The sequence below is a fragment of the Lygodium microphyllum genome, chromosome 30, assembly GCF_053477565.2.
Source record: "Lygodium microphyllum isolate KBCC chromosome 30, Lygodium_microphyllum_v1.1.10, whole genome shotgun sequence".
NCBI classification, from domain to species: domain Eukaryota; kingdom Viridiplantae; phylum Streptophyta; class Polypodiopsida; order Schizaeales; family Lygodiaceae; genus Lygodium; species Lygodium microphyllum.
The window spans coordinates 99,290,279-99,303,258 of NC_141164.1; the positions used below are offsets into that span (position 1 = coordinate 99,290,279).

The window sequence follows — 12,980 nt, forward strand, 5'->3', positions numbered from 1 at the left end:
AGTTTATAGGGGACTCGGCATCAAAGATACCTCTAATTTGCCTACATTGGCTGGCAATAGAGGAGACCACATGTCGGTAAGGTATATGATGGTTGAAAGGCGACAGAGCAACCTAGTAGTGATGATGTTCTTGTCTAATCCGTAGGAACCCTTGGAGCAATCCATCAATGATGATGTTCTTATCTGATCTACAAGAAGCCATCAGCTATACATGAGATTATATAAGCAAGCTAGGAGCAGGTCCAAGGCCTTGTTTTTGGACAATGGCCTTTATCCATAGAGATAACTTCGACTTTCTTTTCTCTTGTCATGGTGATTGTAGTTAGAGGGTTAACACCTCATTTGGCTCCATGGTATATAGGTTCATGTACTTCTCCTTGTCTAGCATAGCTTGTATGCCCTTTCCTTTGATCTTGGCCAAGGGTTGAATAGGGTGATTCAAGGAACCATCATCATGTTTACATACCAGCCACTATGGACGAAGATGACCTTATATTGAAACCATTTTATCTACCTTACATATAAATTTATCATATGTGCATAGCATATGGGCACACGTCACATGCTTTGAGATTTCTAATTGATTAGATCCACACAGGATTTTATCAGTTGTAGCTAGAGGCATGCAAATGTGGAGCAAGAGAAGCAACCGTAGGAGACTTGGGATGCTAGCTATGACATTTAGAGTTGATACAAAGGAGCATTATATTTTGCATATACTTTGAGATTATGTTGTATTTCATTCTCTCTTTAGAGATGGCTTGGCCCATTGATGACGAAGTTTCTCGATCAAGGAGCTCTTGGTTGGAATATGAAGTTATGGTATTTAACAACACTGTTGAGTGGGCTAGATCTCAATGCCTCAAATAACATATGCTTAAGAGATGGTGAAGTAGGTCTAGAGATATGTCTATGTGGAGGTTAATTTTGTAGGACCCAAAATCACTTTGAGAAGGGTAGTAAAGAATAAGTTATCCCAAGGCTATGTTGTATTAAGAGTGATGGAGAGCTAGTGTGCACATAGTGTTTGCAGCCTTCAATGTAACTTTGGCTCTTTCATACATTAGTCACACCAATACTTTTATATGGAGCTCCTATTTGAGATGAACCGCTATCATAGGACACCTACAATAGAGCAGCCACCGTGAGACATAATGAAGGTTTATGATGGCAGTAGCAAATAGAGAGGTCTTAGCCCTTTGAAACATTAGTTGCACCAAAGTTTTGTGGTGCTATTTGGGGACATAAGGTTGTACTATAGGAGGAGATCTACAATAGAGTAGCCACTATGAGGTATAAGGAAGGTTTATGATGGGTGTTAGCAAATAGCGAGGCCTCTAATGATCATGATTCCTTAGTTGATCTACACTAAGTCTTGAATGCTATATGATAGAGTATAAGTCGGAGCATCCCCCATTGTGACTCAAACTCTGCATTAGAAAGTCACATTTACTAAACTTTTGGAGTGCTTGTATGCTGAGATGAATACATGGTTGTGGCCACATCGAGTATACATGGATTGCCACCCACCTTGTAAATTTCCCTTTGTTAGAGCTTAGTCAAGAAGACCTCAACATATCAAGATGGACACCTTTCTACTATACATGCCTAGGACACCCCTACCAATCCACTAAGGATGAAGATAGCTAAAGTAGTGTGTGCCATGAGTGAGCATTGCACATCCTCACACCACTTATGGCAAAGATTCATTGCTATGGAGCAATTTCTTTTTCCTCATGAGAGGTTGTGGACTCATGTCTATCTAGGGGTCACTTTCACTACATCACTGGAAGATTCACCATGGTACAGCTAGCCAAAGGCTAACTCGCACAAGGATATGTAGCATTGGCCATGATGGAGAGACAGTGCCACTAGACACACTTTCACGAGCCTCACACATAGAGGTCACTAATTCAACACATTGGTTAAACTAACCATGATGTACGGTGCATCTTTTTGGACCCTTAACTTGGCTACGTACTTATGGATAGAGATTGATAGACCACCAATCATCATGTTCTCACAGATGATCTACACCAAACCATCAATACTGTATGAGATTATTAGAGTTAGAGTTTGATGCACCCCCAGGATGATGGAGGCCCCTATTCAAACCATTAGCTTTATACACAGTATGTGACATGCACCAAGATACACCACCTAAGAGAGCCTTTGAGGCCTCCAGGCAACTAGCGGAGGTAAGACAAGCGACTTCATGGTATGCACAGGTCGAAGCAGTGGCTTACAGGATATGGAATCAACATGGACCATCTCTCCCCCTTTCAATATTACCTTGACGTCCTCTTCATACACCTCTCCCACATAGAGAGGGACTTGGTCATGTAGTAGGACCTTATGAGTTCTACATACAACATACATGGATTTCATCTAGGTGGCTCCTTTTCCCAAAGATGTCCTATAGAGACCACTTCATGAAGACTACAATGGATGGCTTCATGGAGAGACTTGGATACCTAGATGTATACTCACATGAGACGTGAGTAGCCATTGGCTAGATTAGGATATCCTCTCACCAGCTTGAGATTGAGACCAGAAGAGCAGCTTATGTTTTCTGAGCTAAGTGGATTTGCAGGGTATGCCAAGAGGTGGTGGAGAGCAAACACTATATCTGGAAATGTAGAGCTTATAGCATAGTTCGAGCTTGGTACCCCTTGCTATTTAGAGAAGACACCTCCCACAAACTAGTCATGGAGTCCCCACACTAGCGTCACCCTGGCCAATTTCTAGTCGAGATTCAAAAGTTTTGCACACCACTACTATAGAGTGGCACTACACAGAGGGGAACATAAGTTACAACTCACCGATTTCTTCCAAACATCTACCATACACAACACTTACACAAAGGGGTGATAGTCTAGAGAGGGGCAACATGAATAGCAACAGATAGAGTTGAGGGCCTAGTCGAGATGCTACCCTCATTATTTCATTCGAGATATATGATATGCACCATCCAGTAGTCCTGAATGGATGGAACTAAATATAGGGATATCATTTAGCTACACAACTAGACATGTACTATCTCATCCTCCCATTGTATTCCCATATGAGTACTAATTTGTTTGGGTACATCACCTTAGCTTCTTTTCTGTTGATTTTGGTCTTACAAGACATTAATATTTATTTATTTCTTTCTCTCACCATATACTCTTCAAGTAACTTTTGAACAAGGGAAGGCCAGTCACACATTGTGACTATTAAAATTCCCACATATGGTATTTGTCTCTCTTGAGAGTTAGATGATGAGTGCATTTTAGCAGCTTTCTCTCTTGATGACACTACCCTATATATTCTCAATATTAGTTTCTTAATTTCGGGGCTTTCTTTCATGTTATCCAATATAGGGATTTGGTTTCAGTCCTATTGAAACATTACATGTTCTTTGTGACTAGGAGATGACCTAGCATTGGAGATTGTTGGCATTGGAGATGTATACCTACAATTTCCTTCAGGTGGCTCCTTTACTTTGCATAATATACTCTTGTTGGATAGTTAGATTATGTAGGCTATTATGTATCTTTTGGTGATTCCACATGGAAGATTATCTGTGGTCAGAATCTTGTCTTTGCTCGAGGTGCCAAGGTTAGTAACCTCTATTCTTTATTTATATCTAGGTCTCTTGACTATGTTTTGACTGTGGCTAATATACCACATGAATCTTTATGGCATTATCACCTTGGGCAAAGGGAATGAAAACATTGATTGATTTGCAATATCTCCTACCTCTTGATTACAAATGTTTTTATTCTTGTGACGATTGTCTTTATGGCATGCAGACCCATGGTTCTCAAAAGAAGTTTGGCATACGCACATGAGTAAGCTTCAAACTCTTGTGCATTTTGATGTATGTGGTTCTATGTCTTGTTAGTCATTAGGTGGTATGAAGTACTTTGTTATGTTCATTAATGATTATCTGTATAAGGTCTAGGCATATCCTATGAAGCAAAAAACGGATGTCTTATCTACATTTTAGCATTGGCTTGCTCTTATGGAAAATTAGTCTATGTCTAACAATGAGGATGAGTATGTTTCTAAAGCATTTGAGCAATTTTATGATGAGAGGGGTATCAAGCATCATTTAATTGCCCATACTATCCCAGAATGGTGTTGTAGAGCATATGAATATGACTATTCAAGAAAGAGTCTGTAGTACGCTAAGTCAAGCATGCTTACGACAACATTTTTGGATTGAGGTTATCACTACCACCGTACATTTGATAAACAAATCCACATGCACTACAATTAGTTCTTACATTGTAGAGGAGATATGGTTTGGAAAACTCTCCTCGTATATGCATCCTAGAGTCTTTGGATGTGAGGCTTTCTACCATGTACCCAAGGATAAACATAATAAGCTAGATCCTAAGTCAAGGAAACACATATTTCTTGGTTATGGGGATGTAGATTAGATGGGCTATCACTTATGGGATCCGTAGGCTCAGAAGGTTTATCCGTAGCCATAATGTTGTTTTTCATAAGGAGAAAATGCATAAGTAGCCTTAACAACTAGTTGAGGTACATAGTGTGACCTTTCAGGAGGAGTCTCCTATTACTATACATCTAGCTAAATAGCCTGATGTTCGAGTGGCCCATGATCATAAAGTTGGACATGATGTATAGGATCCACAACCTGTTTTAATATGATATACTAGAGATAGATATCAACATGTTCGGTTTGCCCCCTCCATGGACTATGTTATGGAGATAGATTTTGGTGAGCCCCTTACTTATAAGGAGGCTGTATGTAGAGGTGATAGTCACTCTTAGAAGAGAGCCATGCAGTTTGAGTTTGATTCATTATAGAAAAAATATAGATGGGATTTGGTTTCTTTGTTGGGTGGGAAAGATGCATTGCCATACAAGTGGGTGTACAAGTTATAGGGTACCCTTGGACACCCCAAGCCGGTATATAAGACCAAATTGATTGCTAAGGGTTTTATGTAGGAGCATTGTGTTGAGTTTGATGAAGTCTTTTCTCTTGTAGTAAGGATTACTACTCTACGTTTAATGTTGGCATTGGTTGCACAATTAGATATAGACCTTTATTAGATGGATGTGAAAATGGCTTTTTGCTCAAAAGTATGGCATTGATTATGAGGAGACTTTTAGCATGGTGGCTAAGATGACTACTATTTTACATAGTGGTTGCATTGGCTATAGCCAATAGGTGGAAGATGTATAAAATAAATGTGAAAAATGCATTCTTGAATGGAGAGTTGACTGAATTCTATATGTTACAGCCACAAGGATATGAAGATTAGAGGTATCCACATAGGGTATGCAAATTGCATGAGGCAACCTATGGGGGGAAACAAGTGCCAAGATCATAGTATGGTCACATTATAAGCTATTTACAATAGTTGGAATTTCATGCATGTCCATTAGACTCTTCCTTGTTTGGATTAGTCAAGGGGAGTGATAAGGTCTTGATCATTCTACATATTGATGGTCTCATTCTTATACAAGCAATAATGAGTAGATCATTGCCTAGGCCAAGGGTCAATTGCAACCAAAATTTGAGATAAATGATGTTGTAGTGCTCAGATACTTTCTTGGTATTGAGGTGTTGAAAGAAAGAAATGATATATGGATGTTACAAAGACAGTATGCAGTATATATACTAGCAAAGTATGGCATGACAGTACGTGAACTTATGAGCACAATGCCTAGTCCAAATATTACGTTATCAGTGCACAAGGGTGATGAGATAGAGGATCCAAATATGTACAAGCGTATGGTAGAAAGTCTCATTTACCTTGCCATTACACGTCCTAATCTCAGCTACACAGTAGGAGTCGTGAGTTAGTTTATACATCAAGCCAGGAAACAACATCTAGATGCAATACATAGGATCATGCCCTATGTGAAGTCTATAATGGATTGTGGATTGCACTATAGGTTGGACTTTGAGACCACATTTTATGCATGCACAAATGTAGAATTGCTAGGCAGTGTAGATAATCGAAGATCAACATAAAAATATGTATTCAATCCATCAAGTAACTTATTGTTGCTCTATCTTCTATGGAGGCTAAGTACAATGGTGCACTAATCGCAAAATGTAAGGTTATATGGTTATGCAGCTTGCTAGAGTAGATTAGCTATGACATAATCTTGTACTTCTTTATTGCAATAATAGTACATTAACAATATTTTATGAAGGCTAAAGTCAAACAATATCAAAGCAAAGTGAAAGATAAACTACCAAAATTATTTGGTGGATTATTATTTTGGAGTATTTTAGTGTTAATTTTTGGGCACTTTTATTATTTTTTGTACCTCATGGACACTAGATTATTATGGATGTATTCACTCTTGTACGCACTATATCATCACCCACAATTATATCTATTGCACTCACAATAGTTGTATGGGTTGCACATATGTATTCATCATTGTATTAGTATCGCCATGGTCTAATACGACTAAGGTACAAGTATACTTTAACAATTGACCAGCTTAGATCCCACAAAGTGGGTAGTAGGATGCCCAAAAGAGCATGTAAACCCTAGTCATAGACACAAACTTTGAAACACAAAGTGAGGTACAAACCCTAAAATGCAAAAGGTGTGCAAACTCTTACCCTAAAATTGTACCCCACCCTAGAGAAGTGACCTAACCCTAATCCTAATTTGTGTTTATACAAGGGTGGGAGATCTCAATTGTATTCACCCTTTTAGCACATCCATACTATGGAAGCTCTATCAACGTAACTATTGAACATTTTTCTTGTCTATCACCTTACCTCCATTGTTGAGAGTTGAATGAGAGTGAGTGAGTGGTATGTTGAGTGAGGGACCAAGGAAAGATAAAGCTCTATGTCATCTTCTTTCTCTTCTTCTTTTTCTTCTCTACTAACTTCTTGACTCGTTGATGTGCTTGGTGGTGGATGCAAAGGAGCGATGGCATCGGATAATATTATTTAGGTCGTGAAACCATCTTTGAGTCTTCAAGCTTTTGAACTACAATGCAAAAATGTAAGTTGGTGTGTTCACTACAACTCTAAGCTAGTCTTGTGTTCTTGCTTTCTTAGTTTGGACAGAAGGATGCATGGTTAGTTGAGAGGCAAGGTAAGAGATTGTCACCAAAGTGAATTGCAACATCTAAAAGAATTGAAGTCTGTTCAATGTCCCAATTTTTGTGCATTTATCCTAACATTCTGGTTCCATTGCCACGTAACAAAGGACAATGCAACCATCGAGGTCTCACACTCCCACCATGTGACAAAATAGGAGACTTGTGCATGAGTATGGATGGGATTAGTGGAATATCTATCATCCATGTTTATGGCTATCATACTCCAATACCCATGCAACTAGTTTAGGAAGGCCAAATCATGAAGAATTGATTCATTGGATTGAGATTGGAAATATTGGATTTGTTAGACTAGAAAAAAGTGCAAAACTCAAACTCAAAAACACTATTAAACTCAAAAAACAATACAAAAACACAAAAATGTAAAATGTAAAACTCAAATCTCAAACTTTTCTTACTCAAACAAACGGTGTGATGTTATTGTGAATTGAGTATACATGATATATTTCATACTTATTGGGTTGTATATGTATTGAAGTAAAAGTAACACAAAAATGTAAAATGCAAAACATCAAACTTAAAACTCGAAACTCAACTCTTCTTACTTGAATAATCTATGTATCAATATTATAGATGTAACTTTCTTATTATAGAGAAATAATCATGTGAGCACTCAAGGAAGAAGAGTGAGTAAAACTCAAAAAACTCAAAACTCAAGACTTAAAACACAAAAGACAAGGAAAGAACTCAAAACTCAAATTTGTCTTACATGAACAATTTGTGTCACACTATTATGGATTGAAACTGCATTATGCTTGTCATAGTTGTTTGATTGTATTTGTATTGAAGGAAGGAAAGTGATCAAAACTCAAAAAACACAAAACTCGCAATGAAAGATTCAAATACACATCCATTGTTTCATTATTTGGTTGGTTGTTACTTCTTGCCATTTGATGTTGAGGATCCTTCACATCTAGGGTTAAAGTTCCTTTGTAGTATAATTTCATTCTCAACATAGTTCACTCTTACACTTCACTCTCGCCTTGTACTAAATTTACTCTCGTAGTTCACTCTCGTCTCATATTAAGTTCACTCTCATAGTTCACTCTTGCCTTGTAATAGGTTCACTCTCGTAGTCTACTCTCATCTCATATTAAGTTCACTCTCATAGTTCAATCTCACCTCATATTAAGTTTATCTTCATAGTTCACTCTCGCCTCATATTAAGCTCATTCATATCTAGTTCACTCATCTGTAAAGTTCACTCATGTGAAGCTTACGCTCGACTGCCAAGACCTACATACCGCTTATTTTCTTCAAGCATTTCAAGCCAAGTGCAATAGCTACCTCTCACACAGCCGTGCATTCTCTCATGCCTACAAGTGTAGTGAGCTTACCTCCATGCTTGATTGAGTTGCCTCCTTCCTCAAGCACTTCGATAGCTCCACAATTCAAAGTGCAAGCCAAGATCCTCAAGCTCCAAGCTCTATTGCCGCGTGTGAGACAAGAGAAGAAGAGAGGAGAAGATGGAGAGCTTCTCCACCACAATCCCTCACCCTCACACACTCACTTCCTCACTCTCCCTCTCTCAAGCATGACTTCATTCACACATAAGAGAATACAAAGAGAAGAGAAGAAGAAGAAAAGAAGAAGAGCTAGTTTTGGCCACACACAAGAATGAGCTTCTTCATTCACTTTTTACCTTTTATACAGGCCCTAATCTCCTTTAGGTACCTATCCCCTTTTTTACATGACCGGCCATTTTAGCCTACGTCCTCTTTTTCTATTCTCTTCCTATTTACATTGTACCTTCACCCATGCCCGTCTACATTTACAAATTGCATAGGAGAGAGTTTGGCGCTCTCTTGCAAAAATTTAGGGTACGCCTTTGCAATTAAAATGTACATTTTCTCTTTTGCACTTGCCCTGAACTTTTAAGATTGTTGTGTGCTTGGCCTTTTTTCCTCCTATTTCTTTAGTCGGGCAACCTTTTCCACTTTGCCCTTCAACTTTAAATTTTCTTTGCATTAGGGTTAACATAATCACCCTACTTGTCGAGTGCCAGTCCCATGGCACGTGCTAGCATGTTGATGAGGGATTGGGTGGTTGAAGGGTTGCCATGTGGATCGATAATGAGGGTTTGTGTGGAGATTGGACATGGAGAAGAAAAGAATCACAAATTGGATGTGAGGTTGTGGAGATTGAGAGTAGATTGAGTGGGTGACCGGAGTCTCTAAAGTTGATAGTCGGTCGTGGATTGTCGAATGTACCTAAAAAGGAAAAGAGAGTACACTAATTGGGGCGTGTGCCTACCTCACCATGTAGTGTGGGGTATCCGTGCCAATGAAACTGGGAGCTGGGTCGAGAAACCTTAGGGAAGCTTGCAGTGTTGTCCCACACTTGAGGACCTAGTTTGTGTACAAGGGGAGGTGTGGTGGGTTTGACTTAGGGAGATATGTCTATTGTAGGCAAGCACAAACTCCATAGGTGTGTCATGCTTGCACTAGGGGGCTAGGTAGGCCGCTCGATCGAGGCCATCAGACACACCTAACTTGAGAACCCTTAGGTGGGGTGTTTGTGGCACTCTAATATTACATGGGAAAGCTCTTTGTTTCTTCCCATTTTCTTTGTGTGGGTTTATTAATTTTTTATGGTTTCTTTTTTTTCGTTTTCTTTTTTCCTTTTCTTCTCTCTTTTTTTTGGAGATACATTGGTGGGAGGCACGTAGATATCATCCTGAAGCTCTTCAGTAATTACATTTCAAGGGGGCCAAAGATATTTGCTAAGGTATGCATGGCTTTACATGTAGCCTTTCGTTAATTTTTACATAGAGAGGGGTAGTAGATAGGAAAGGGTGATTACACTTTGAGATTTTTCTATCGCTCATGTCTTCCAAAAGGTTCATGCAAAAAGTTGGTAAGAGAGTGGCCCTTAACATCAGGCGGGGGCCATTGCACAACTGCCTATCTCTACATTGATATCAAAATAGAGGGGTAGCATGCATTCTTCTTGGAATGCAAGTTTTTGTTTGAGTAGGATTCACAAGAGGTGGAGGTAAGTACAAGTAAGGAAAGCAGGATTGAGGCATGCCGTGAAATCCAAAAAGTGAGTGGCACCTTGATAAGCCATGTAGGTGGAATCATCCCTTTCATATGGTAGTGTGTTGCAAAAAGACATCCATGCCTCAAAATTGTTGTCCCAGATCTTTCAGTGCCATTTAGGTTGGGATCCATAGCCTTTGACTTTTTTTGGCTTTTCCATGACCTTATCCTCTCAATACTTTGCAGGCTCTCTTCTCCATAACATGGGATTTTTAACCCTCTCGTCTAGCCACCTCTTCCCTAGCCTCTTCGAGACCTAGATGGCTCTTTCCACCACTTATGGGGGTAGCACTCGACTCACGGTAGAGGGGTAGAAGAATTCAAATTCAAATGGTCTACACCCATTCTCCCACTGCTGCCAATGGTTCAATTCCAATGCCCAATTGATAGGCAATTGTTTCTCAATTTACAACATCTAAATGCCATGCACTTCTTGTGGTCTAGCCGTAAACTTTCTCCTCTTGAATTCAACCAACTCCTTGTGTTTCCTTTTGGCCTCGATCATTCTTTCTGTTTTGTAAGATCTTCTTCTTCTTGGTCTTTTGCTTCTATTGATGGAGGTGGGGGTGGGCTCTGTTTTCTCACCGGGATGTGCATTGATGTCATCAAGTTGCTCAAAATCAGGCCCTTCTTCCCTGGTGGTTCCGCTTGGGCCACGATTGGATGCTCGTGATGCTCTTGCTCTCTAATTCCAAGCTGCTCTAACTCTTCCATCAAGAGCCCTACTTACATCAGAAGTTGCCTTTGTTGCATCAAGCTTGGGTTACTATTGGTTCTAGGGGATGTGCTCTTGGAGCCCATACCTTATGGCTCTCTTTGAGATCTTGAGCTTCCTCTTTAGCCCTTCCATCGAGTCCTTATCTCTAGCCTGAGTCATGTGAAGCATTGTGTTCAGGAAGGCATGTTGCTAGACTTCTAGCCCTGCCTCCACTACTTTAGCCCTTGCTTCTGCCATGATTGGCTTGCTTTCTACTAGGGCAAGGTGTACGACCATGTCTTTGACCCTTCCAAGATTTCTCTCTTCCTAGGCCTCGGCATTGTCACCACTTCTTCATATTCTTTCCAAATTGCCAACATCTTCTTCTTGTCTTTTTTGTGACAATTCGGCTCTTCTTTCAGTTGTTCCTGCTCTTAAAGAGTCCCAAGGAGTCGATTTTCTGCCTCTATCATCTTTTTAGTTGACTCCTCATCTTTCTATGTCCTAACCTCTTGTAGTTCCTTTAGTAGTCATTCCTTTTGTCATCTCTCCTTATGGAACTCCGCATGGGCCTGCGTCTCCACCCTTTTCAGCTCCTCTTGGTGAGCTCCTCTCCGAGGTTCTTTAGTTGTTCAAATTTCTCTTCCATGTCCTTTTTCCCTGTATGACGATTGAGAAGTCCATTTTCAGCCCCATTTCTCTCTCTACCTTCTCCACATGGAGTTTCTTTGCACTCCCTTCTTCCTTCTGCACCTCCATTTTCTTCCTTGCTTCTAGTTTCTTCTTTAGATCATTCACCTACCTAAGATAAATGGTTATCTGCTTTATTTTCTGTAGCTGATAGGTAGCAAACACATCCTTCTCAATCTATAACTATGCCATAACAGTCTTCCTATCTTCCTTCATCTTTTCAAGTTGGGCTAGGAGCTCCTATACATATTCATCGTAGTTGGTTGCTACTGGTATGGCTAATGGCATGGATGTTGTCAATGCTTTAACCTTGGACTTCTTTGGGTCTTTTAAGTTTTTGTGTCCACATCAGCAGATCTCTTTGCCCCTATCACTGGGGCTCCACCACTTGGTAATAGGCCAAATTGCTTCATCGAGTTTAGTAGGTATTGCACCCACGCCACCACATTGCTTCAGTCTACTCCCATTTTTGACGTCTCCTAGGTGGTGGCTAGCATGACAATTAGGACTGGTGATGGTGGGTACATGGGGGACCTTTCCCCTGCTAGGCACAATGATCCCTTGAGCTCTTTCCTTTGTTGCAATGCTAGAGCCTGGTTCATCACTTGGGATTCTCCTTGTCAACTCTTTGAGGTGGGAGACTTGCTCTACCAACAACCACAAGGCTAGGGCCATTTGCTCATCGTCTTCTCTTTTCACCCTTTCCTCGTCCTCCATTTGTTTCATTTTTCATTCCTCTTCCACCCTTTTCGACTCCTCTTCCACCTTAGTTGCTCCGCTTCTTCTTCTTGCTTCTTTTTTCGTTCATATTCTAATTCTCTCGACTCCTTTTGTGCAGCTTCTAATTCTTTGTCTCCTTCTACTGTGGTTTTCTCCTTTTTTCCTAGGATGTTCAACTTGATTTTTCTTTTTTTTCCCTTGGCTCGATGTGAGCCCTCCTCTCGAAGCCTCTTTTTGCTCTACTGGACTTGGAGTATAGCTTTATTCTTTTTTGCAGCTTGCTATTCTTCTTCCTTATGCACTCTTGCAGCCTCGTCATCCCCCAAGTTTCCTATGGAGTAGGAGACTGGGGGGTACTCATATTTATGGGTGATTGCACAGCAGGCGATGTGTGGGTCGGTGAGCGCTTGAGGGTTTCTTCGACCACTTCTTGTCTTTCAAAGTCTCCAACAGCCTCCTACATGATGGCGGTGACCACACCTCCAAACCCTATGTTGGAGGCCTTGGATGTTGGATTTTTCCTTGCCATCTCCACGCTGGAAGCCTAAGACTCCCCACATGCTACTCTTGCTCTTACGACTAGTGTTGTCACTGAAGATTCAATAGTGTTATGCACATACCCATTCCAATTGATTTCATGTAAAGACTTACCCACGAGGCTCTCGACATCACTCCAATCCTGCTCATCAAGGCATTGTAGCTTTGACTTGAGAATAGAG

The 12,980-nt window shown here is 40.3% G+C and overlaps 1 protein-coding gene across 2 annotated transcripts in view; it reads left to right on the plus strand.

Annotated features, from left to right (window-relative positions):
* LOC148010167 (putative calcium-transporting ATPase 11, plasma membrane-type) overlaps positions 1-6,959 on the plus strand; it is a 127,750-nt gene extending 120,791 nt beyond the window's left edge. Inside the window, exons 8-10 of one of the 2 annotated variants that reach the window (XM_087673296.1) lie at positions 3,411-3,470; positions 3,795-3,833; positions 6,916-6,959. In XM_087673296.1, coding sequence (XP_087529422.1) covers positions 3,411-3,470; positions 3,795-3,833; positions 6,916-6,944 — 128 coding nt within the window. In that variant the 3' untranslated portion in view covers positions 6,945-6,959. Of the gene's footprint in view, positions 1-3,410; positions 3,471-3,794; positions 3,902-6,915 lie in introns of those variants that run through there. The other variant, XM_087673294.1, reaches the window with a different exon arrangement.
* The last annotated feature ends 6,021 nt before the right edge of the window (positions 6,960-12,980 follow it).